This window comes from Manis javanica, chromosome 15 (assembly GCF_040802235.1).
Source record: "Manis javanica isolate MJ-LG chromosome 15, MJ_LKY, whole genome shotgun sequence".
Lineage (NCBI taxonomy): Eukaryota > Metazoa > Chordata > Mammalia > Pholidota > Manidae > Manis > Manis javanica.
Genome location: NC_133170.1, coordinates 10,067,070 through 10,094,360, shown reverse-complemented (window position 1 = coordinate 10,094,360; position 27,291 = coordinate 10,067,070). Strand labels below are relative to the sequence as shown.

The following is a 27,291-nucleotide window of genomic DNA, read 5'->3' as shown; positions in this document are numbered from 1 at the left end:
CAGCATACTTAGATTCCTTTTTCTTCTCAAGACTTTTGATCTTGAATTCTAACACTCTAATTATAACAGGCCATTTCTTATTCAACCACAAATTCCTTTTATAAGTAGGTAGGGTACAAAAAAATACATAAATATCCCATAGCTGATTAGTTCCTTCATTACATAATTTACATAATCTAAAACATGATCTAATCTAAGAAAAGAACCACCATGGCCCACACTCTATTGTCCAGAGGTCTCTGAGTTTCTTTGCAAAAATAGCTCATGGATGGTCATCACATTTATACAGGTGAGAAAGCTGAAGTCAGAGAAGTTGAGTGAGGTAATCAGCTAGTGGAGGAAATACAGGGTGCGAGGGTGAATAATAGTTCAACTGTTTGCACAATATTCCAGCCAACGTGTTACTGAGCCACAAGTGCCTCTGTGAGCTGAAAAACCCAGCTGTGTTTTCTCCTTTCTGCACTACGAGCAATAATAAAGATGAAGTAATTGTAAGTTACTTGAAATCCTTCAAAGATATTAAAGATGGAAGTTATGTGTCCAATTAGAAATCCATCTTCCTGTTTCTACAAATAAAGTAAACGAAGCGATGCTGATTACTACTTATTAGCGTAAGAAAATAGAAGCTGCAAAGGGGTGAAGCAGTCTAAGTCCCTAAGGAGAGCATTTTAAGAACTCTGAGTAATATACACATTTCATATGATTCTATATCAATTAAAATGCAGCTATTTAGAGTAATGTATATGCATATCTCTTAAAATGAATATAGCTCAACAATTGCAGCTATGAGAACGTATGAGAAAAAAAATCAACGAATGAGGACCATCGGGACATCCAGCAAGTTCCTTCAGCACTACAAGAAGAATCCCAGTCCTTGAAACACAATGGCCATCCCCACCATCCTCCCTCTCTCCCTCTCTCTCTCCCTCTCCCTCTCCCTCTCTCTCTCTCTCTCTCTCTCTCTCTCTCTCTCTCTCTCTCTCTCTCTCTCTCTCTCTCTCTCTCCTTCAAGAAAGAAAGAGATAATGGCTTTGGCTGGGAACAGGATAACAACCCAAGGGCCTAAAATAGTTAGGAAATGCTATATATTTTCCTGTATGGAATATATATATATATTCCAGTATCTCTAGCTCGGCTAAAAGACTTTTAATTTCTTGGATATGCTTGAAGTCAGAGCAGACATAAGGAGATGCCAAAGATATAGCAAAGGTCTTCTACATTGCTAGAATTTAGATGGATGCTCTAATAATTATGTCACTCAGAAATAAATATATATCTCCCAAACATGAAATGTGAAGCCAAAAAATAATTGCTTCTACTGAATTTGGCTTCATGATCTTTACACCAAAGAAACAATTAGAGAGTCCAATTTCAACCCATTTCCTGAATTGCATTTTTTATTGCTCCCACTAACTGTGAATTTGAGAGGTCATCTAAATGGCAATAATCCAAAAGTTCTTTGTTGCTTGGTGAAAGATATGTAGGGGCCTATTAGATGATTTACATCTATTATGCTTACGCATTTCTTCCCTATAATTTTTTTGTGTGCAGTTTCTTTTTTTTTTTAAATGAGGCCCCAGGGGTGCCCAGATTTTGTGAATCTATGACTAATGAAATAGCCAAGACCCATATATGTGAAATAAAGAACAACTCTAGGAGGACACACAGCTGGTGAGAAGGTATGTATGTAGTTTTGGGTAAATACAGTAGATTAAAAAATTCAAAACAAAGAAAAGATCATTGCTATTTGGAGTTTACCTAGGAAATGGGGTAAATAGGCCTCACCTTGGATCTTAGAGGAACTAAGGTGATACCAACATAAGTTTTAAGAACAAGAGGAAATAGTTGATTAGTTCAAAGGAGGGTACCATCATATAAGAAAGAAAGAAGTGCCTGGCATGAAAGAAGAGATCACAGGGCCCTATCTATATAGAGTTGGCTAACGTCATTTGCAAAGAGAGACTTACAAAATTCAAGAGAAAGTTTGTAGCAGTTGAATAAGACCCTTGAATGCCAGAATACTAATATCAGCTTGGGAGGATGCTAGTAATCTTACATAGTGCCTGTATTATATAAAACACATTATCAGTATGCATGCATTTTTTGCAAGAAATTATTCCCCCAAACTCTTCTTCAATGTCTACTATATGGTAGGTATGGACTTGGCATAGGACCAGAAAAAATTGAGCACAAGGATTTGTACTCCAGTTTGTACACACAATTGAAGAAGGAATGAGAAATTGAGATCCTTGACTCCCCAAACAGCAAATACGGCTTATGGGCTGCACTCCACTTGCAGGTAGGTTTTGTTTGGACTGTTCAATAGTTTTAAAGATTTTGAATGAGGTGTCAACTTTAAAATATTAGGAGATTACACATTTCTGCAAAGTCTCAAATGTAGGCTTCTTTTGAAATAATGAAAGAAGTGGAAATCCAGGGTCTGCAACCCCAACTGGAAATTATATCGTTAATTGTGATCATGATAATGATAACAGGGAAAAAGTCTTTATTCAGTATTTTCTTACAATACTTAAATTATAGAATACTAAAATTCTAGACTACATCGTGCTTTAGTCATTCACTCATTCATTCATGCAACATTTGTTAAATGCCTACAGTCAGGGTCACTAGAGTTATCAAAGATGTTGACGTAATTCATATTTTTGTAGTTTATTTCATATAAAGACATAAGCAGATAATACACAAGAGTCCTACGAACATTCCTGAAAGAAGTTGCTTTCTCTGCAATATCTGTGGTACATTTTTGCAGAAGTTTGTCCTGTGTCTGGAATGTTCTCCCCCATGACCTCTATCCTTCCAGATTAAGTTTAAGTGTCACCTCTTCCGTGAATCTTCTCCTGACTCCTAAAAGGAAGTATATCTTGTGCATAACTCCATTTTAACAAAAGGACATTAAATTATAATGATTTAGCTGTCTCCCTCTCCCCTTCACACACTTAATTGTGAGCTTCTTGATGGCATCCTTATTCTTCTTTCCATCTTAGCAACTAAAACAATGCCTGACATAAGAGGTGCTCAATAAATGTTCATGAATGACTATCTCAATGATAAGGGAACCTCAGGTGCATTGTATCTGATTATTATATATTCAAATGCTAATCGCTGGCTGAGTGTCCAGCTATCCATGTCTTTTGTTCCTCTAAGCATGCCAAGCTCATTACCATTTTCAAGACACTCTCTAAGATATTCCCCCACACTACCTCATTACTACTGACTTTTGCTTTCTCACTTAGATCTAGCTTCAATTTTAACTCCTCAGAGAAAACCCTTCTGAACACCTAGTTTATAATGCACCTCATTATTGTCTCTCATCACACCCCGTTGTCATTCACTATATAGTCTGTACCACCAGCTGCTTCCAGGTTTGTCTGCTGCTTATTGCTCCCAGCCAGCAGGTAAATTCCCTGAGAGCTGCTCTCACCCTGGTCTTCTTCACTGCTTTCTTCCTTCTCTCTAGCACAACGCCTAGTAAAACCTCAACAAATACACACAATTGAAGAAGGAATGAGAAATTGAGATCCTTGACTCCCCAAACAGCAAATACGGCTTATGGGCTGCACTCCACTTGCAGGTAGGTTTTGTTTGGACTGTTTAATAGTTTTAAAGATTTTGAATGAGGTGTCAACTTTAAAATATTAGGAGATTACACATTTCTGTAAAGTCTCAAATGTAGGCTTCTTTTGAAATAATGAAAGAAGTGGAAATCCAGGGTCTGCAATCCCAACTGGAAAGTCAGCAGAGGTGAGCAATGGCTGTGTGCTTCTCAAGAGGATCATCAGATGGTCCCGCCCTCACTTGCCCCCACAACACTCATTCACATGCTCTCTCTGGCCCTGAGCATGGTCTGGATTGACCTGTGATCTCTTCTACTAAAGTTCTCTCTGTGACCCAGACTCTACACCACACTCAGGTAATGCCTACAAACCTTGCCTTCAAGGACTGTTGTTACTACTAAATCTTAGACTGTATCTTTAGAGACAGGACTTACCTTTTTATTATTTCTGCACTAAGACATGAAAGATGATGTGATTAAAAACAAGACTGAATTCACTCGACATACAAAAAAATCTAGGTGAGTGTTTAACAGTTTTAATGGCAAGTGTTTAACAGATAGTTTTAATGGCAGAAAATTATCATTAAAGCATTGAAAAGCAAATGAATCAGGAAATAGATAGAACTACAATGACTATGATTTGTTACCTACATTAAAATTCACTAAGAAAAAATGAACCCCACCAGAAGAATGGACACGTTTTCAAATAATTCACAAAAGAATTAGAACTGACCAAATAACATTGAAAGGTGGTCCATCTTATTGGTAATCCAAAAGATGTGAATGCAAATGAGACCTCTTTTCACCTATGATTCATTAATTAATTCAACTAACATTTGTGGAGTGGTCAATATGTTTCAAAGACTTTAGGTTTGGCAAAGATATTTCTTAAATGGTAGTAGTTTTAGGATTTACTAAGATAAGCAATGGAAAAAACAATTCTTTAATATGCATCAAGAACCATAAAATAGTTACTACCCTGTGACCTGTAATTAAACTTCTTGGAATTTATCCCAGGGAAATTATTAGTGTAGCAGACAAAGATTAATGTGTAAGGATGTTAATCATAGCATAATGTATAATATCAAAAACATTAGAAACCTAAATATACAATCAGGAGTCATTAAATAAATTATGGTACATTCAAATGGTGAATGATTATGCAGACATTAAAATTATGTTTTAAGCCATTTAGTGATATGTGAAAATGCTCATGAAAATTTTTAAAGCCTATATTTAAAAAATAACTTCATATAGCCAATTAAAGTGATCCATTCTTTCTTGCCTTACGGGCCAGGGGTTATTTTTGCTTTCCACAGGCTTACTGTCTAATACTTTTCTCCATCATGCAAAACATATAGTATTTTCCATAAACTCCTTAATTCTTGAGGGTCTCACATGTTCACTGCAACATTATTCATAATAGACAAGATATGGAAACAGAAGTATCCATCAATGCATGAATGAAGAAAACATGGTGTGTGTGTGTGTGTACGTGCACACACGAGTGCACACAGTGGAATATTATTCAGCCATGAGAAGGAGGGAAACCCTGCAATTTGCAACAACATGGATGGACTTTGAGGGCATTATGCTAATAATAAGCAGGTCAGAGAAAGACAAACACTGTGTGCCATCATCACTTACATGTGGAATCTAAAAATGTTGGACTCAGGAGAAAGAGAGTGGACTGGTGATTACCAAGAAATGGGGAGTGGGGGGAATGGGGTTATTAGGCAAAATGTACCAACTTCCAGTTGTAAGATTAACAAGTTCTGGGTATTTAATGTATAGTATGGTGATCGGAGATTATGGCTAAAAATACTGTATCATATACTTAAATGCTGCTAAGAGAGTAGCCCTTAAATGTTCACAAAAATGAAATGGTAATTATATGATGGGATGGAGCTAATGCTATAGTGATTATCACTTTGCAATACACAAATGTATCAAATTAACATGTTGCACACCTTAAATTTACACAATGTTATATGTCAATTACATCTCAATGAAGCTGTGGGAAAAATAAAAAAGGGTTTCAGACAGAAAAATAGAAACTGCTATGTGAGGCCAGAGAAACAATACAGTTTCTTAGATGTTAAATATACACAAAGTACCGAACAGTGTTCCGGAATGTAGGCAGTGACTGTTTTACAGAAAAAAAGGAAAGAAGAGAAGGAACCAGAAGACAGCATAATATGAAAGACCAGGACTGGAGCAGACAAGCGTAAGGAAAGCATGTGGAGGACAGAAGGTCAGGAAGGACACAGAGCTGAGCTGTAAGGAAATACTCTGCACGATACTATGGTACTGGAACTTAAGAAATTCCCTTTTTGATGTATTTATAGTTTTATGTAGATCAGACAAGACACTTACAAGAAGCATTATTTGTTTCTTGTAACACAAACCACAGGAAGGGCGATAAAGGATGTCACGGTGGAAAAAAGCAGAACTACCTCACTACCATGAAAAGAATTAACAACAAAAATTGAAAGTCTGAGGGCACCAAAATAAACTGTCTGTACAAAAGATGATTATAGTAAAACAAGGAGGAAGTTGAGCCTCGGTTTTGGAATTACTGAACCGTGCAGACAGAAGCCAATCTGCACGGTCATCAGCAGGCTGCAGCCAAATGACTCCTCATCTACAGTGAAAACAGCAGACCTGGACCTGGCCGAGCCTTTGGCACACAGCTACGTGGCTTCTTCTCCAGCAAAGCTGACAACCACCACTCTTGTATTTGTGCCTCGGTGTGCCAGCTGTTTGGACAACAGAGTCGTAAGGAGCTCAGCAAATACGATCGGCCTCCCAAGAAACCAAATATAATATCCTGGCCTAGAGAAAGCCGAACGGGTCACTTGTAGAAAAATCCAAAGAGCACAGTGGGTTCTTCTCTGTGAGTGGAAACTGAATTTTTCATAGAAAATTAGAGGAGCCAGCCCAGAGAACACCCTTAGAAAGTGGAAAGGTATCTCTCTCTGTCGCTCTAGGAAAATAAGACAGTTGCTTAACTCTAGACTGTCAGTTACGTACAGCTGTTTCGTAGACTTGGCTGCTCCTGTCCCCTCTTTGAGTTCCTAAAAGGCCCCATGGGGACTCTCATTTTGTATTTATACCCTTATAGTTTAATCTCAAGGCTTAAAGCATTTAGTAATTCAGAATCTCCTTCCCCTTACTCAGTCCTGACATTCTTTCTCGCTCTGGCTTTATTTATGTACATCTATATGTCATGCCATCCACCTCTGCAAACTTCTGCTTGTCCAACATTTTAGTTTTAGGAAATCAAGAAACCTCTAAATATCCATTCAAGCCATTTTCACATCCATTGTCTTATCTCTTCTTGTCAGTCAGTTGTTTTTAATCCCATGTTCCTATGTTACTACTTCTGAAATCCCCCTCCTTGGGCAAGTCTTCCCTTGACCTTGAGGCTTTTATTGTGACCCGTATTATACTGGTAATCTGCGTTTGTGTTTTTAAACTTCTCCTTCATGGATGTGGGGTGATCTGGCTCAAACACCTGCCACTCCACTGTTTCCAGGGCCAACATAGCTGGTGTGGGATGTCATTTCCCACTTAAAAGCTACAGGAGCAGGTCTGGTTCACAAAACTGCTCATTTGTATGGAGGGATAACCTCCTGAGACAGAGCAAGACCAGCTTTCAGCTTTCAGCCAAGAATATACATGGGTGGCTGCATTTCCCTACTTCCTTCTTCTAAAACCTATTTCTGATACTCTGCCCTACTCTTCTGTGCTGATTTCCTTCCACAATGCTACAGCTTCTGAAGTAATTCCTTGCCCATGGACACGTGCTGTGCCACCACATTTATGTATTTGTTCTAGTAGCCAATATGATTTTAATCCTCATATTTTTTTCTCTTCTACTTACATTCAATCTTGAAGCATTCCTTTTCCAACTTGACTCAATTCCTGGCACCTGATTTCTATTTCTTTCTAAAACTACACTTTTTCTACATCCTAAATCTCTGTGTTCTGCTTCCTTCAACTTGTCCTTCATCTTAGCTCTCAGTTCCTAAACATGTAAAATTTTCTTTTGTCTTTCTAGCTATAACCCATCTGCCCGTATCTTTTTCTGTCTTACATAGGCATTTGCTATACAATGAGAGTCTTAAAAACCTTTTCAATGATCCAACTACAATACAAAACAACAGCAGCTTGTTTTGTTAAATACCTTTTAAAATTTGACTCCTTCCCTGAATCTTTTGTAAAAATTATACTTGCTTATATAAATCATACAGTTCTACAAAGGATAAAGAAGAGCAGGAAATGTAAAGAGCAATCTTCTAACACCTTGAACTTATACAGTGCTGTATGTCAATTTTTACATCTCCATGAAAGAAAAATTAAAAAAATTTTTTTTGAGTAAATGTACTCAGAATCTTACCTTGTATCAATCAATGTTTGTTAATTAACTGATAAGGTGGGAAAGCAGGAAAAGGGAGACTGTCAATGGTAGAAAATGACTAAAGACTGGGGAAGTCCACAAAGTTGGGACTTTATTCTGCAAAAAAGAGGGAGCTACCATAGACAAAATCAAAGTGGCGTTGTACATTTAAAACTTTTACCTTCTAAACAAATCTGAATTAGAAGGTGCAAATTTAAGTGGATCTTCACATTAGTGGAATTAAATTCATTAAATAACAAATATCAAGCACCTGTTTTCATAAGTTACTAAAAATGGAAATGGTCCCTTCAAAAGAATTTAAAATTTGGCCTCATTCTGCTAGAAGCCCAACCGAAGCTGGTTAGAGGCTGCCACGTGATGGCTTCTGCAGGAAGGAAGCATGCCAGCCTACAATTCAAAGAGGTCAGAAGTCACTGCAAGGTTTGTCCGATCAGACCAGATCAGATGCATCTCCTTGCTTCACACTCTATCTTCTCAGCCTCTTTTTTTCCCTCCTTAAAGACTTACACTTGCTGCTAAGTTTTACCTGTTCCTTAAGTTCTGACACTGGGACCATCTCCTCCTTCCTGGCCCAACGGTGCCAAGTACTGTTTTCTTGTGGATCAGCACCTAGCACAGCCCTGTGGGCAGAACAAGGAGATCCAGCAGCTTTTCCCTCCTTGGCCAGGGGCAAGGGGGGTAAGAGGGGTAAGTGCGAAATAAATGAAGACACTAGAACTTGATATATGATTGATAAGATTAGCAGAATAATATAGATATAAAATATAACACCTGATGGGCCAGAATATAGATATTGTGTCCAACGTCTTTTGGGGAAACACCATCATCTCCGCCCTCATCATCCCCATGACTGCATTCCAACCCTTGGTTATAGGCGTTCTTCATCACATCCACCTGTCAAAAAACAAACAGGAACAACAAGGTTGGAAATGCCACACACACACATACATCTGACGCTGTTTACATGGTGTCATTCAAAACTGGAAAGCCTCCTAAGACTTGTAAAGTATGAAATAAATGAAAATGTCCTTGCAAACATTATTTAAATGAACAGAGAAGTATTTTCCTACCATATTCCCTTGGAAAATTTTGTTTTTATTTTTGAATGTTGGTAGTTTAATTTTTGAATTAGGGGACTCTGGAACCCTGACAAGCATCCATGTGTATTAATAATAATAAGTGGGTATTAAGGGTGCACTAGGTAGGTAAGAAGGCCATAAGGTGCTGGACATCATGCTTTGCACTGAGGACCCAGCAGTGGATAAAACAGAGCAGCTGCCCTCAGGGAGCTTACTGTCCACTGGGGGAGTCAGCAAGTCAAAGGGCGAACACAACAATCCTTGCGCTGGGTCACGTGTGGGGCACTAAGGAAGCACAAGGCAAGAGGTGAGGATGGACTCCAAAAAGGTGCTGTAGGCAGAGGAAATAGTATTTTCAAAGGGCTATAGTGCAGCGCTATTGCTGAATAAATATATAACCCATTGGCCCATTTATCTGTATAACAGGAAATGTCTGTCCCCTTAGCCCACTACCTTGTAGAGAGGAGACTCTCATTAAATAAGTGTTGAATTAAACCACATCTTATCTTTCTCTTTATCTGCCCTCCTTGACTCCATTCCGTACTATTAAGGGGAGGGCAAAAGGGAGCCTTCCATAGATTTCCACACAGCACCGACAGGGGTCTCATCAGACTGGGACTTGGTCGAGGGGGCCCTGAGCTTTACGGTTTGGGCATGTGCTCAATGCTTCTGGAACCCAGCGCTTTTAGGGCGTGCCAGAATTACTTCACAGCTTCATGTCGCAAGTGAGGAGGAAAAGACAACAGCAACAGTCGGAAGACCCACTAATGAGTCCTGTGGAATGCCTGTCAGTCTCCGCACAGTGTCCTCCAGGCCACATACTGCGCAGCAGTTCACTAATAAGAACAGGCACAAAAGCTGTTGATCTTACTTTTCTTGTTCAGAAAGTAGTATAAATGAAATTTTTGAGGGGTACAAACATTTGTTACACATCTTCCTCATATAGTCTAGCACACAAACTCAAGCAAATGCTTTTTTCTAGCAAAAACAACTCACAGGTAGTTGAAATGAGTGTGACAATCTAGTTAAGAAAAGCCCTTGAAGTGGAGAATTCCAGGGCAGTCGCAAGGACCCCGGTGACACAGGCCTTTGCTCTCATGGGCCTTCCTGGGTATTCCGAACGGTGGGGCATGACGTGCTGCCATACCTCAGCTGAGCAGTGATAGGCGCCACATTCTTGCTGACATGCATAATGTCAATTTGTCCCTTTCAGATTACGTATTATTAACGAGGCTTTCAAGGTTTTCTTACCAGTTCCCTGGGTCTCATGTTAAAAAGAATTCTTTCTGCATTTTCGCTGTCGTGTCTGCTTTCCATAATGGCCAGCAGGAGTTTGGAGGCATTGTTCTAGGAACACAGATTGAGTTAATGTACATGAAAAGTCTATTTCATGGATTGCCGATCCCCCTGCATTTGTTTTAATTGAGATTACCAGGACCATCGTTTTTAATCAGACAATGTTAAAGTGCTAATTTTGCTTGGCTTATTAACATTTTAAAATAGAATGCTTTACTTTATTGTCAACACAAAATAAAAATTAAGGAATCATGAGAGATATGTTGCATGAGCTATTTTAAATATTGGTGAAAAGGTGTTTTAAAATTGACTTTATACATTATGCATTAAAATATTATATTTCCCTTCACTATTCCTTCAAGAGGCATTTGTGTGACGTTTTAGTATGATATTTTAATGTGCCATTAAGTACATTAAGACAGTAAGGTGAGCCAGTATCAATGACCTATTTTACAGAAATGGTACATAATTTAAAGAATTTAGCACAATTGTTTTTAACATGAAACATTAATACAGATTAGCAAATCAAAACTTTAAATAAGTTTGAGAAATAATAACTGAGAATTAATCTATCCAAGTATAAATTTATGAGCTAGATGTAAAATATAAAATTATTGATAATGGCTTATTAGTCTCACTATATGACAGCATATATGTACCATGTTTCCTACCTGGGTAATAGGAGAATAATATTTTCCATTTTCATTTGATAGGGAATGAAAGTAATTTATGCTGTCTCTGATGTTTTCTAACTTGGTTTATAGATACATCGTCTCAAACATTTTTACATATAGATATCAAAACGACTGCAGCTACAGTTGATTCACAATCTAAAATGGGTACCTCAGAGTTATAGGAAGTCTTATGACACAAAGCATAGTATCCTCAACATTTGGAAACATGGTTCTTTACACTGTGTTTTCAATAGCATTGCTCTAGAATTGTGGCAAATTGCAAGATGATAAAAACTTACCCAGGATATATTTCTACAGTGTTTTTGAAAAATTCATTTCAATAAAAAACTCAGCCTCCACACACAATCTTACATGTAAGCACAAGAGCAGTAGAGTCAAATGGCTTTAAGACGCTCTAAGAAGCATCTTAAAATGACTCAACATCTTACAGCATAAAAACTTAAACTGAGTCAGCCGTTTGGTGGACGACGATCACCACACAAATTTGTTAAAGTTCTGAAAATAAATTTTATTAAGGAGTTTTAATACCAAGCACTATCCAACTATATTTTCCTTCAAAGTACAGCCTAAAGACTATCTTAAAATGATTGACATTAGTAAAATGATGATGGTAATGATGACACCAATTTCAATGACCCATCCTATGAAGATTTTAGTATTTTGTGGGGGAGGCATTATTATCTTTTGGTTCCATTTTCAATCTTTACAGATTTGTACCAATCTTAAAATCCATTTTTATAATCTAACATCATGTGCAAACAACATACCTACAAAAAAAAATAAGGCTTTAGGATCAGTGCAGAGTTTAAATCCCTAGAGTGATCTGAACTGACCCCATAGAATTCAGAGCTAAAAGCTTGGCAACACTAACAGTATTCTCTAATGAACCTCACTCGGCAGGCCCAATACATAATAGTTTAAAAACACGTCCAATTTGAGAATGATATTGGCAAGATGATATTTTTCCTAACCAAGCTTCTCTTTTGTACCCTGCTGGAAGAATAGAAATCTTGTAAGTGGCTTACTGAAATCTGAATCAATGTGAAAGTACAAGAGCCTGCATACACATAGAAATCAACTGTGCGTTACTGTTAATGGAGAAATTTTTTTCCAAAGGAAGCTACAGGCCCCCCAAAAAACCCAAAACCCTGTCTATTTATAAATGTAGTACTTCATAGTCACAGGTCAGTTATGAAATGTAAATTAAAAGTAAAGGAAAAGACGTAAGTAGGAAAAATTAATAAAACTGCATAGGAAATGAGTATAGTTAGGAATACTTAAAATTATAAATGATTAAGCAGTTAAATTTAGGGGCGACTAACAGGATCTTAACATTTTTAATACGGCATCTCTATAAAGCTACAGAGAATTTATAATTAAAAGCACCCTACCCATAGAAGCCTCCTAAAATTTGCCAATATATAGATAGCATTCTGACTTACAAAATTTGTTCTCACATTGGCCATTATGCACAAAGCTTCATAGGTTGTTTAGAAGGTTACACACACCTCATTCTTTAAGTGGAAAACCATACTTTAAATATTTCAAGTCAAATCCATTCATTATGATATTGGATAGACCTATCTTTACAGAAAAATTATAAACCATAAGGATCTTTTTTTCTACCTCCTCAACATCAAACACAATAATGTGGTCTTTAATAATTCATCCCATTTAATATGCCTTTGTTTTTGGGATTTACAGAGCTCATGGTGTATATTCATTTGTCTATTTCCATTTGAACAAAAAGTTGAAGAACTTCTTTAAGTGCTCTTTTGTTCCAGAGTTCTGATAAGTGGAATGGCTGGAAGCATGTGCATGGCTTAAGTTAAAGCAACTGCTAAAAGGGAGGGTGAAAATGGTTTATAGCATTTGGGAAAAAAATAAGATTCTAAGATAAAAGAAAACAGGTTTTAGAAAGGAGGGAGCCACAAAACTAAAATGTATGCCTCCTTTTACGTAATTTGATGTGACTTCCTAGAGTTCTGTAATCAAGATGAATTAAATACATATGGACAATGAATGTTCAATACCTTTTGCCCCTCTGTACAATGAAAAACAGAAAATAAAACTCAAGGAAGTAATGAAACAAAGGGTCTACCTTAAAAGAAGTTCCAATGAAGTGTGCTCAGGCGGACCATCACCCTTGCTCACTGGATATTTTATCAGGAAGTTATACATGCTGTATTTTCCCTATCCCTTTTCTGTCAATTCATTAGTTGAAAATATGATCATATCTTGGTTGTTACAAGTGCTACTTGAAGATTTAGAGTCAACTCTGGAAAGGAGCTATACAGAAAAGGTCAGTTTTTCCCCAGAAGAGTGGATTTACCTTACCTTTAGCTGGAGCACCAAATCCATTCGATATTTACCAAGGGGGTTTATGTCATTCAGAATCAAAGCAATGATGATATCAATCCCATTAGATTCATGAGTAGCAATACAAGTCTAGAAAACAAAATGTTTATCAAATAACATTCTTTTTTTAAATCTCTAAGCATATTTTTTATATTGAAGTGCTGTTGATATACAATATTATATTGGTTTCAAGTGTACAACATAGTGATTCAACAATTACACACATTATAAAATGTTCACCACACTGTGTAATTACCAACTATAAGGATATTAGTCACCATACAGAAATATTACAGTAACATTCTATTTATAACATTTTAAAAACACTGGAAGTCATATGACATAAAATAACAGAATCGCTTTAGTTTTTTGACCTTTAAAATAAAATTTAGATTAACCTCTGAGATTAAGTCAAAGATAAGAAGTCAAAGATTTAAGTCTAATTCTTCTGCAGAGTATATTCACTGATTCATAGTAATTAAACGGCTTTGTATGAACACTGAGGGAGATACTCTGTATTACAGATATCTTCTAAAAGAACCACTCTTTTATAGAACTTCAAGGATCACTGGTGAAGCTAAATGCTCTTTCAGTCAACACATTATAATATGCCCTTCAGTAAAGGAGTCTCTAAATTCAAATCTTAAGATCTGATCTCTCCAGGCTAAGAAAAGATTCCTTTTTATGAAAGAAGTGTGTCCTATATGCCTGAAATTTGTAAGTGAATGCTCTTGGTACTGATTTAACACTTTAATTTAGCGGCTACTTAATGCTACGTGACTGACAAGTGAGGCTGTACAGGCTGGGTGGCAGCAGACAGAGAATAGAGTCACCTTTTGATGTTTTGGGGGCATTCAGTCAATTATGGTAGTTAAAGAAAAGTTCAACAGATTCCTTGAACCTGAGTGATTTACAGAGCAATTTTACTTGGGGAAAGTTTGTAAAACATCTTGAGATAAACATCAGTATTTTGAAGGTTAGGGCTACTGTGCCAGGACTCTGAACTTAATTCATTTGACAGAGCTTGAAAATCAAGAACTTCTGGGTTGAAATTTGTGGAACTACATATGACAATGTAACACCCAGCATCAAGGGGTTTGAAAAATTGAGACCCAGGTAAGTTAAATGAGAAAGAGTAAAATCAAAGTAACCCTGAAATGACTGTTGGTTTTCAGAATAGGCATCGTTTCTCCCTTTTACAAGGAAAATTTTATTCCCCTAAAACAAAAGAAAAGTGTCTTTACATTTCCTGAGGTTCTTCTGATGGTTAAAATGTTTGCCAAACTTATATGGAATAAATTTACAGATCATTTCTGGAATTTGCTAGTGACTTTCTTTCATTTCACACATTTTCAGAGCATGGGGTCCAGTTTAAGTATACTTTAAGAGTATGTGCGATTCATGATTTTTTATTATTGGTTTTTACTTGTAGCTCTTATCTGATTTAGCAAATTACTTTCAAAACTCAATTTCATCTTCTCCTAAGACCCAAAGTAGGTAATATGCGTTTTCCATTATAGATACACATGTTTTTACGAACAACAAAACCAAATTTCTGAATTTGTATATTTTTCCTTAACTTTAAATCAACAATTAGTTTTTCTTGTAACACTGCCCTAGGAGCTTGAAATAAAATCCAGGAAAGTACATGGTAAAATCCATAAACTCTTCTACTGTGTCATATGCACATTACAGAGGGGGAAAAAGTATCCCTACAACAAATTATTTATGTCATTAATTGCTGTGTTTTTATTCTGAATATCTATGGATGTGTGTGTATATGTATGTCTACATATATTTATGTGCATATGTGTGCATATATATGCCCTACATTTTTGTGTATATGTCATATAGTTTACAATAGAAAAGCTTGTTGCCTTCTCACATTTCTTTTCTATGTTAAGCACTGATGCTTGGTCTCAATGGTTTCTTTAAAATTTTTATCCAGAAATGTTTGTGATCTGAAAACGTTCTCTTCCATGTGGATCCATGCCTATGATCACAGCCCCATAACACATGAGTGGATGTGAACAGTCAATTCCTAAACTTCAGGGTGGCTCCCTCCCTTTACTGGTTCAAGCATCCTGTCTTCTATTCCCACGCTGTGTCCCTCATATCCAAGAAAATGGAATCAGAGGCAAACATTCTGCAAGAGAGAGTTGAAAACTTGTCTTGGAAAATATAATACAGTCAAAAGAGCACTCACTCTATCTAGACTCCATCGAAAGTCCTGAGTTTTAAGAACGGCTCTACAATTTATTGATTATCTCACTCTGGGACACTGGAATGTCACTTAATCTCTGAGTCAGACCCATTCTTCAGCAAAATGGGAGCAATAATACTTATTTCCTAAGTTTCTTAAGTTTATTGTGAAACATACAGGAGGTAATATATACTATCCACCATAACGGAGCTGAAGAAGCCTGAGGGAGTTTATTCCAGAAATCTTGGAGATTCACTAAAATGAAAACTGAGCAATGATGAAGAAATATATTTTGCTTTTTGATAAGTCTGATTTTAATCTGGAACATATGCATGGGAATTTTCTTTTAGGATGAAATTGAATAAAAATATGGCATAGTATTTGCTAGTCTGTAATTCAGTCTTTGTATGTTTTGTTAGGAAAGTAAAAATACCTGGCAAAGCAAGAAGAAAGATCTTTCAAATGCACACAAAGGCTGGCTCCTTCACCAATCTGATTCTTTTGCTAATTAGTCATGAATACTTTTGCGTGACGAACTGCTTTCATTACCTGATTTTCATGGCATGGGCCCTGGCAATACTCGGTCAAGCTTTCCAGAGTCTGGTTGACCAGCACTACATTCTTTTCATTGATGTAGAGGCCCAAGAGGCCCAGGCCACCCGTTGTACTTCCACAAATGCAGTCCAAAAATTGAAGGGTCTCACAGACAAGGTTGTAATTTGTTTTGTTGTTTTGATTCCTCAAAAAGTTCTGAAGGCAAAAGAAAACATATCCAAGAGGTTAAAAAAAAATCACTGTGCTAATTGTTTTCAGTTCTCTCTGTACATTTTTCTACCTGAGAGAATCCCCATGGCAATGTGAAACAGAACTGATCTTTATTAAGAAAGTGTTCACATTAAACTTCTCCTATGTTTAAGGAAACAAAAAAGACTCTTAAGTGACAAACACTTCTCAATGTCATTATCTTAAAACTATAAGCAGAGGGAAAAGAAGGAAAAAGGAAACTAGAAAGAACTTCATTAGGGAAAAAAACAATCAAATTTTCAAGCAAATAAGTCCTTACAGACAGTGCAATTTCAAACAGTAAGTGAAACAACCATTATGGAGGGCAACTTGGAAGCACCTATCAAAATTTTCAGTTAACCTACACCTCCACTCCTGAAAAGTTATTCTACAGTAGAGGCAGATGATTGATAAAGTCCACAAAGCGGTCACTGCATATTGCTTGTAACAGCAAAAACTAGAAGCCATACCAGATGCATCATAATATGATTGATTCAATAAATAACAGCACATCCAAACACTGGAATATTGCAAAGCTATAAAAATGAGGTACTTCAATATGTATGCATACAAACATACTCTAATAATAAGTAATTTAGTAATAAGGTACAGTACTAAATGAAAACAGTAAATTGAAGAGCACTATATATAATGTCTTGTTTTTAAATAAGCTTTACATGCACAGATCATCAGGCTTATATGTGCATAAAATTTCTGAAAGGAAACACAGCCTGTTAACAGTTCATTTCTTTGGGGGAGTAAGCCTGGTGAAAGGGTAAGCAGAAGTGAAAACTTTTGATATTCACTGAAATTTATTAGTGGTTTTCATCAGTTTATTATTTATTTATTTGAATGTATTTTTGACATTTATTTTTCAAGTTTTTTTGTGTGATTTTTTTTCCATTTTTTTTTCATTATGGCCAAATACACATAAATTGTGGTATCTTAACCATACTTAAGTGTACAGGTCAGTGGCATTAAATATATTCATAATGTTGAGCTATCATCACCACCATCAATTTCTGGAACTCTCTCATCCAGTAAAAGTGAAACTCTATACCCACCAACAACTCCCCCTCCCTTCTCCCCAAGCCTCCTGGCATCCGCCCTTCTACATTCTGTCTCTATGATGTTGACCACTCTAAGTATCTCATATAAGTGCAATCCCACAGTATTTGTCTTTTTTGTGGCTGACTTATTTCACTTAGCATAATGTCCCAAGGCTCATACATGGTATAGCATATGTCAGAATTCAGTTCCTTTTTAAGGCTGAAGAATACTCCATTATAAGTATATAACATGTTTCGTGTTTCCATTCATCTGTCAATAATGCTTGCATTGCTTCCACATATGAGCTATTATGAATACTTCTACCATTTATTATTAAAACAAAACTATTTTATGAATACTGATTTAAGAATTGTTGGATTCTCGCACTGCTATCAGTAACATGTCTGATCAGACACTATCTGATATAACTGCCCACCACCCGGACAGATGGAATGGGTGGGGATAAGCACACAGCCTCATAGCCAGCATCCCGCCTCAGGAAGTAACGCTTCTGGCTGTTGCCTGCAGCACCCCCTTCTCTAACTTGGGGGTGGAATGGCCCACAGGAGTCATGACTTCTACCATTCATTAATTCCTGAGCTTTCCATCCCTTTGGAGGATACTTAATTCAATCTCTATGACTCTACCATCTCTTAGAAATTCAGAACACCTACACTCCAGACCCTACTAGAAAATGCAACTTCAAACTCTGTTATGTCTCCAGTACTGGATATATGCTCTTAGAAACTATTCCACCTTTCGTGTGGTTTTGCCAGGTGACATAAGCACAGTACACAAATACATTTTTTTAAATGGTCAAAATTCCTAGGTACCAAATACATTTATTTGGCAAAGGAAAATATACCAAAGAAGATACAAGAACAGAACTAGATTCATTTACAAAGGTACCACCCTTCATTGTTGTAAAACATTCTTTTCTATATTAACTCCATTTCTAATGAAGTCATATAAATATATTCCGTACTCTCACTCAAGAAACGTGATTTGAGTTGGACATGATGAAAGCCCCTGAAGTCTATAAAAACCATGAAAAATACAGATGAAGCAAACGTGACCTAAATCAACAAACACCAGGACTTGTGGATTAGAGGATGCCCACAGAGGAAAAAGACGTGAGCTGAGGATGTGAGGGATGGTAGTCTCTAGGCCTGATGTTTTTCATGCATAAAGGAACTTCCCTGTCATTTTTCTTCACTTAGACCCGAAGGTTTCTGCCCCTTTCAGAAGAACATTATTGGTTTTATTGATTATCTCTCCAAAACTGCTTATGAGTTTTATTTGAATTTGATGACCAATAAACACAGGCTGTATCCTCAGCTTTCACACAAAACAGAACATGTACCTGCAGTTCTCGGTTGTGATTCTCACACAGTAACTGAAGGAATCTCAGGATGGGCTGCATGATGCCGATGGCAGGACTCATGGTCACTTCCTCGGCAGACTTTTCCTCGGCGTTTCCCAGCTCTGATCCTGTACACATAATGTCTATTTCGGGGTCCATTTCTCTTCTGTACACACAGTACGCTTTGGATGTGGCCGAAGAAGCTTCCGTCAACTGTCCTTTCATTCCCTCTTTTAAATGTAATGGTGAATCTCTTACTGAAAAGGAAGCAGAGTATTCGTACTCCCAAATTAATTTCCTTGTATTCATTAAAGAAAAAAGATAACCAGTTACCCAAATTCTCTAACAACTGAATTAAAAATCATCTGACAAGGGGTGCAACCATTTCCCCCAAAATAATCGGAGGTGGCAGTCAAAAAGTTTAATTTGCACTGAGACATGAAAAAACAACTTAGTGTTCAACCAAGTTTTAAAAGGGCTCATGTCTTTCTGATAAATAAAAAAATAGGAGAGTTCTGGAATACAAGAAGGTGGGAGAAATACGGCAAACTTCAAAATGGTAATATTTATACGATTGAGATTTGCTCTACTGAGGGGTTGGTTATTCAAAATACCAAGGATCTTTCGCTAGAGTATGGGGTTAAGATTTCTGTTCCTAGGTTTTAATTTCATGCACACTCAAAAGGTTTGGGCCATTGCTCTTTACCACACATCCCACAACTAAATCAAACATTTTCACATCACTAGTTGCTCTGCACTGATAATGCCTTGTTAGAGAGCTATCTCAAGGTCAACTCCACAACCGTAATAAATTAAGGATGGAGCTCCAGACCCACAGCCATAGTTAGGACAATTAGACTAAGTTTAGTCAGATGACAAAGATAATAAGGTCAAAAAATTGCATTACCTTCTTTTCTCTCACTCTATCCTCCCAAATACTCAAGTATTTTTTTACCTCTCAATCGTGGGCCAGAGGGCATCAATTCATTGTCATCATCCCTTTTCTTGTTTCCTAAGTCTATGGTGTTCACTGCCACTGTTGATCTTATCTCTTTCTGAGCAGCCTTCATTCGGTCATACAGAACTTTGAAGAATTTCTCTGACTTTTTTTGTTCATGCAACTGCTGGTAGAAAGAATACTGCAAGAAAACATATTTTAGGATATCAATACCCAAGAGGAGAAAAATAATGTTTTTATGAATAAAACACACATTTAACATGCTGTCCATTATTATTACATAAATTAACAGCATTTGCTGGTCTCCTGTACTACTTAATGTGCACTAATAATACCTTATATTTGCTCAGCACTTTCTGCTAAAATCTGACATATTTTCATTTGTTATTTAATTCATCCTTACTGATTATTTATTTTTAAAAATTTTACAAGGGTACTGTAAGAAGTCGCATGCAGAGTTCTTTGATTTTTATGTTATTATAAAGTCATGTCTTGATTCAACACATATTTACTGACTGCCTACTATGTGCCAGGCCCAATGCTAAAACTAGGGATAGAACTAAAAGGAAAAACAATCACAGTCAATGCTCTCAAGAATTTGTAATCTAGAGTGGAAAACAGCCACTAATCCAATGATCATCCTGGGTAAATGCGTTTATGGAGAGTTACAAAAAACTGTTTTTCTTTTTATCTAAATTACAGTACATTTAATTTAGGAGGTGTTACCATGGCAGCCTCACTCAGAGGAACCCGCTGATAAATATGCACTAAGTTCTATTGGTGCTTCATTAGCCACATTGCTTGGCATGGGGTTTGGACAAGCTCGCTGTAAAATGCATAAAACGAATCCCACTTTAGGGCAAAAAATGATGTAAAGAAGATTCAACTGCAAAATATGGTAAAAGATATCTTAGTGTGAGATGGAAATACCGAACCTCGAGAATACCTGCCCTAACTATTGTCTAGTTAGTGACTTATGGAAGAATTCAGAAGAGGCAGGAGACAGGAGAGGTGACGTCCCCTGCAGAAGATAAAATTTCCACTGGGTGAGGAACTTTTAAGTTACTAATACTAAAACCACAGGACAGACACAACACAAACAACAGAAATAAAGTAAAAAATAATTAATAAGGGTAATAATTCCAGTAACTGTACTGACTAAAAGAGAGTTATTTGACCTTGATGAGAGGCAATGTGAAGAAAACATTTAAAAAATTACCATTTCCAGATCAAGTAGAATTAACCATAATCCAATAAATCAAAAGAGCTACTTTTGGGGAACGTGGCTCCTGCAGATATGCTTTCCTGAAAGAATGCCTGGAACCACAACCTGTGGGCCCGGGGACACGTGGGTGAGCCTCTGATGACATAGGTCACGAAATGGATTCCTGCTCTGCAATTTTCGGTGAAGTTGATGTATATTCACAGAGTGTTTTACGAAGCCCTGGAGTCAGTTCCCTGTCTACCAGGGGAAGCTCTGAGCAGAGGGCTAGCAACCCCTCAAGCAAGCAGGCCAAAAAGCCACAGTAACCATAGCAACCACAGGCAAAGAGTGGAGCTGCTTCTATTAACTCAGAGGATGAATGCAGCATTCACTGACCTCAACAGTCCCACAAATTAAGCTGATGCTTAAACCCTAATGTTTTTAATATAATGGGGTTAGAAGGTGGAGCAGGTTTCTAATATACTAATGAAGAAGTTATAGGACTTGGTGCCTCTATTAAAACAAGGTTTTATCATTTATGCAGTCCCTTTACATACCTGATCTCATTGACAGGTTGAGTACAACTGTGTGATGAACAGTGTTCTTATTTTCATTTGATAGATTAATAAAATAAGGTTTTGTGAAGGTAAATGACTTGCCCAATAGTATTATATAACTAGCAGGTGGTAGAGCTAGGATTTATATCCAGATTCTCTGACTCTAAATGTATAATCTGTTAAACTCAAAATAACAGATTATTTACATAAACTACATCTTTTTAAAATCAGGGCTCTATAAAGCTGAATGATTTTAATAAAAATTATGTCATACATATATATATGTATATATGTTATCTACTTTTCTATAAAATCTCAACAGTAGCATAAGGATTTCTCTTACGGAAGATATGGTTTTTGATTAGGAAACTACCTCCATAAGCTTCGGTGAATAAAGGGAAACCCTAAATAAAGGAACCAAGACTGATGGATTAACAGGTCTGTGTGACAAAGGAAGGGGGAGACCAGAAAGGGGAGAGCAGAGGAGGGAGACGCAGTGATGGGGGGGGGCGGCCAGGGCACTCTTCAGGGAGACTCGCCGGTGACAGTTCCCCGGAGGGAGACGTCACTGCACAGGGGAGATGTCACAGCGGTTAAAAGAACCGGAGACAGACCGACTTACCGCATAGGGCGTGGTGAGGACTGACCAGGTTAATACAGATACAGCACCAAGAAGACCGCCTGGCATTTAAAAGGTATTATTTTTATTTTTGCTAGTGCTCATTGGAAATTTTAAGTATCTCTATCCTGAGCCTCAACCAGTTTTTAATAAAGTAGATTACACACAGAAAATGACTCACGTCCTTACGAGGAAGGACTTAGGTCCTAGAAATTAAGGAAGGAGATCAGATTCCTATCTCAGTATTTCAGAAGGAGGAATGTCAAGACAACCCATGAGCTAAGGAAGCAAGACAGGAGAGGCTAAGGAGACTAAGAGAATGTAACCCCCTGGGGACTGGCACAAGTCTTGGGGAGGAGTGGGCTTTACACCATTAAAGGGTGGGAACAGGGGTCAAGCTGACCTTACAAGACCTCTTAGAGACAGGAGCGCACAGCAGACCTCCAGGTTATGTAAGGATGCAGCTAAGTGACACACCTAAATAGGGGAAGGCTGGTAAATGAGATTGGCACAGAAGGCTTTCATATACAAAAATAAGTCAGTGCCACTTTATCACCGAGTGTTTGTTGGCTGGCTCTAAAGCACTGCAGATACAAAGAACAGGACATGATCCCCACCTTTGGGAAAGATGGAATTTAATCACAGAGACAGGTTGTCATGTAAATAACAATAAAACAAAGTCACACAGGAAAAGGGCCAGGTGAGTAGTACAGAAGCACATGCTGTGGAGCTCCGATAAAGAAGTGCTTGCCAAAGGCCCCAGGCAGGCAGGGAGGGCATCATGAGGGAGGCAGAATGTGATGTGGTCCATTCACTCATACGGCCAATACTCCTGAACATTTACTGAACCCCATGATTGGGCCAGACATGGTGCCAGACACAAGGGAGACAAAGATGAACAGTGTATGGTCTCAACCTTTAATTTCCTAGACAGAACCTGATGCACACATAGAGAGGCACAGTAAGTGAAAGAAATGCTATTGGAGATGTCAGTGGGACATAGCAGAGGCATAACAGTGATCAGTGGACAATTCTGCCCAGTGGGACATGTGACAGGAGAAGGCTTCCAAGAGAAGTTCAGGAGTTGAGTCCTCAAGGAGGAGAAAGCAACATGAGAAATAACACAGCACCTCTGAGGAACCACAAAGAGCTTGGTATGGCTGGTGCACCAGAGGAGAGGGGGTGGAGCAGCAGGAGAGGTGGGATAGAAGAGGAAAGCTGGAAAATTCTCAGCGACTGAATCACAAAGAATCTGATGGGCCACAGTAGGCAGTTTTCCTTTACAGGGCAAGACTGATTTTAAGCAGGAGAATGACACGCCTTTTGGAAGACAATGTGGAGAATGGTTTGGAGAAGGGCAACGCTAGGATCGGGGGTACCTCCCGGAATACTCCTCATGGTCTGGGTGAAAATAAGAAGGATCAGTATTGAGAACTGAATATGCAGAGATGGAAAGTATGGATGTGAAGGTGTTCACAGGGCAGAAACGCAGAGGGCGGCCTTCAGTGAGCTGTCTGGGAAGGGAGGGAAGGTGAGTAAGTTGAGGTCAAGGCTGGCGTTAGGCTGCTGGTCAGACAGCTGGGCAGACGGGCTGCCGGTCACTGACAGAGCGCGAAACAAGAGAAGAGATGGAGAACACGTGTCATCCCCCTAGCAAGTGTTCTTGAAGGACATGTGTCATCCCCCTAGGAGGTGTTCTTGAAGGACACATGTCATCCCCCTAGTATTGCTGACAGCTTTCCTGCCCTGTCTGTTTATGGCCATAAATCCTGGATGGAGAACAGTGGATTCCATTTGGGACAGGCTGAGCTTCAGGTACTTGTGGGGCAAGCCACTGAATATCTCTGGAAGATAGCTGGATGTAGAGTGTAGAACTTCAGTGAGTGAGATGAGAATCATCAGCATCGAGTGGAAGCCAAAGATGAGGAAATCATGTGCCCAGGCTGGGGAACAGGCAACAGAAACAGAGGAGAGTGCAAAGCAACTTGGGAGGTGTCAGGATGCAAGAGCCAAGCAGAAGAGGAGCCTGCACAACAGGGGAAGGAGAAATGGTAGGAGGTAGAAAGAGAAGAGCATGGTACCCTGAGGTGTCAGCTGAGAAAGTCTCAAAAAGAAAGAAGAGTCTCCAGTGACAATGGCCACAGAAATGTCACATAAAAAGGACTGAAAGGTGTTCGGTTGTGAAGCGATATACAGAACAACTGGTCAAGAATTTACGAGTGGAGGGGAGCTTATTCTCTCACCACATGAGGACAGAAATAAGCATACACAGGCATGGAGGTGAAGTCACCTCACTTAATGACCCTCAGTGGCCCAGAAACAGAAATCCAGAAAGTGCTATAATTTCAAAGATTGCATCTACCTGAGATGCCGAAAAAGATGCTTCCGTCCTACCTGGAAAATCTGCATCTAACATTATGTAGTTGCCACACGATTTCTTAAGAAAGTCCCAACTCAACATCTGGTTGTAGAAGACAAGATGATTTCCAAGGAAGCCCACTCATATCCATCCACCACGCCCTTCCCCTGCGTCCCCCTGAGGAATTCGCGCTGCAGCTTTAGTACTGCAAGAATTTCAGGACTTATTATTGTAACTGAGTGTTTTGAGGTTGTTTTCTGGTCCCTGTGACATCCGCTGTTCATGAGGCCATTATTTCTCAAGCCACCTGCTACTGGGTAGGTGCCACACAGTGGAATTCCTGCTGTTCACTGCTTGTGATGGATTGATAAAGGAGAATGGTCTCGTTTTTAATTAGATGTAGCTTCTAATTGCACGAATGGGGGAAATGGATTCTGGAATTTCCAATCAATTGTGTGCATAGTTTCCTTCTCTGAGGCAGGGAAACAGACAGGGCAGGAAAGCTGTCAGCAATACTAGGGGGATGACATGTGTCCTTCAAGAACACCTCCTAGGGGGATGACACATGTCCTTCAAGAACACCTCCTAGGGGGATGACACATGTCCTTCAAGAACACTTGCTAGGGGGATGACACATGTCCTTTCAGAACACTTCCTAGGGGGATGACATGTGTCCTTCGAGAACACTTCCAGCTTTCGGGCTCCCAACACTTCCACACTCTGCCCTTGGATTTGGAGGAGCCCAGGGGCAACTTGGCCGGAGTTTCAAAGTGTACCTTCTGGAAACTATGGTCTGATCCCTGCGTGCAGGTGAGCATGCTGGTTCCCGCAGTAGAGTACTGAGTGACGAATGATGGCTTCCGATCACCCCTCTGAGCTGAGTGAACAACCTTCCACCAGCGAAAATTTCACTTACTCAGAAGCATCCGGTTAAGATACACTGGGATATTTATGGCCACAAGTGGAGGTACATCCCAAACTTCTAAAGAAGCATATGGGAGGGATGTGCTGACGTGGGTGGTGAATGTAATGGAAGCCAGTTGAAATGCCAATACTGTGTGAGCAGTTTTATATATTCCCTCACTTAACTAACACATTTAATTCTTTTTTTCAGTGTTTAATTCTTAGGTGAGTCAAACTGTTGGGTTTTTTTCCTGCCAAAAGTCAGCCTGAAATTTTCCTAAACAAACCAGAATTTCTGGTGTAATGCTGGAAGAATGCTTCTAAGGAACGTTCTGCTTCACTGAAGAATTTGTGGAGCTCTGTAGTTTCTACAGCAAATTGAATAGATTTGTAAGGAAAATGTGATACGAGGTTGTTGGGATTTTTTAGACAATCATGAGAAGCTAAAATAAATTTTAAAAACCACACTACTTTCCTTGGTATCTATGACAAGTAAATAAGAAGTACAAATAACCAAAATAATGCTCAGCATGATAAACAGGTACCTGAGTCTGTGTATTTCCTCCTTCGAGCAGGGCAATGCCAAGTAAAATGCCTTCTGAAAAAATCCTGTCATTTTTGGTGCTCACGATGACATCGGTGACAAGTTCGGACGCACCTTCTTTATCCAGCAGGCACTGAATATCTGACACTGGTGTCCCCACCTTATCAGGATCTTGTCCAGAAAAGCTTCCTGCGATGAGGAAAAATAAACAAACAAAACGTAATCGCAGACATTATTCTTTGTTTTTGTTTTTTTTTACAGACATTATTCTTATAAAAGGTTCTCAAATTCTTAGACCTGAAGAATATTTGTCACTGGGACTTTTTCCTTAAAAAATTAAATATAAAAGAAGCTTGGGTTTAAAAAAAAATCTTCAGTTTGTAAAAACATAACTTTTTATTAAATGTATGACACCTGTAAGTAAATGTTTTTCTTAGTAAGAAATACTTTAGAAAAAGAAAACTAGCTTTATTTTTTACTAAGAAATTGTGCTAAGAAATTATGATTTAGTTTAACTGTTTTCCAAAGGCAAAATTAATTCTCATGTTCAAATCTGTTGTTTTGTGAACCCATACCTGTACAAACGTTTTTAATAGTGCTTTTTAAATGAATTGCTTTTACTTGTGTTTTTTTTTTTAAGTACAATGCTTGAGTAACATCAGCATGAAGGTATGTGATGAGAATTCTAGAATGAGGGGAAAATGGTTGTTTTTACCTCCCCCTTGTGCAGATTTGCAGTAGGTTCCAGAGAGGGGTCCACTCATGCCAACTCCATAATCACCTTTAAAGTACCGATTCAAGAGTATTTTTCTTAATGTGGTACCCTAATAAAAAGGATAAGAAAAGCATTGCTGGTTGTTTCTTTTTCTAGTAAATGCGAGGAATATCAGTACATTAAAATGCCACTTAAAATGCATTTTATCAATGCTGTTGAGATATGGAAAAGTCATTTTACAGTGCATGATATTTCCTGAGATGAAAGTTTGTCAATAATAATTTTGCTTCTCCCAGAAATAAGGAATAAAATATGGTTATTTTGGAAAGAATGTACTAGGAAAACCACAATAGAATGTACTAGGAAAATTTATGCAACATAAATTTAAGAATTGCTTTAAAAGCTGAAGGTTCCGGTGTTGTTAAGCATAGTAGTGGTACCTAAATAAAACACACATTAATAAATACCCTAAGAACAGGAAAGCAGAGGCCTTGGTTAGAGGAGTTTAGTGAAAGGAGCTAGAAAAGGGCTGGGTATACATCAGCTCAAAATACTAAGCTTGGTAAACACAGAATGAATATTTAAAGTTCAAGACATTTATTTAGAAG

The 27,291-nt window shown here is 38.1% G+C and overlaps 1 protein-coding gene across 4 annotated transcripts in view; it reads right to left on the bottom strand.

The window, feature by feature from the left end:
* ITPR2 (inositol 1,4,5-trisphosphate receptor type 2) overlaps nucleotides 1-27,291 on the bottom strand; it is a 417,532-nt gene that overhangs the window by 117,502 nt on the left and 272,739 nt on the right. For all 4 annotated transcript variants that reach the window (XM_073223365.1, XM_073223364.1, XM_073223362.1 and 1 more), the window contains exons 38-45: nucleotides 26,684-26,792; nucleotides 25,970-26,157; nucleotides 19,780-19,963; nucleotides 18,825-19,081; nucleotides 16,178-16,378; nucleotides 13,405-13,515; nucleotides 10,328-10,423; nucleotides 8,769-8,891 (exon numbers count right to left, since the gene is read on the bottom strand). In XM_073223365.1, the coding sequence (XP_073079466.1) occupies nucleotides 8,769-8,891; nucleotides 10,328-10,423; nucleotides 13,405-13,515; nucleotides 16,178-16,378; nucleotides 18,825-19,081; nucleotides 19,780-19,963; nucleotides 25,970-26,157; nucleotides 26,684-26,792 (1,269 nt within the window). The remainder of the gene's footprint in view (nucleotides 1-8,768; nucleotides 8,892-10,327; nucleotides 10,424-13,404; nucleotides 13,516-16,177; nucleotides 16,379-18,824; nucleotides 19,082-19,779; nucleotides 19,964-25,969; nucleotides 26,158-26,683; nucleotides 26,793-27,291) is intronic.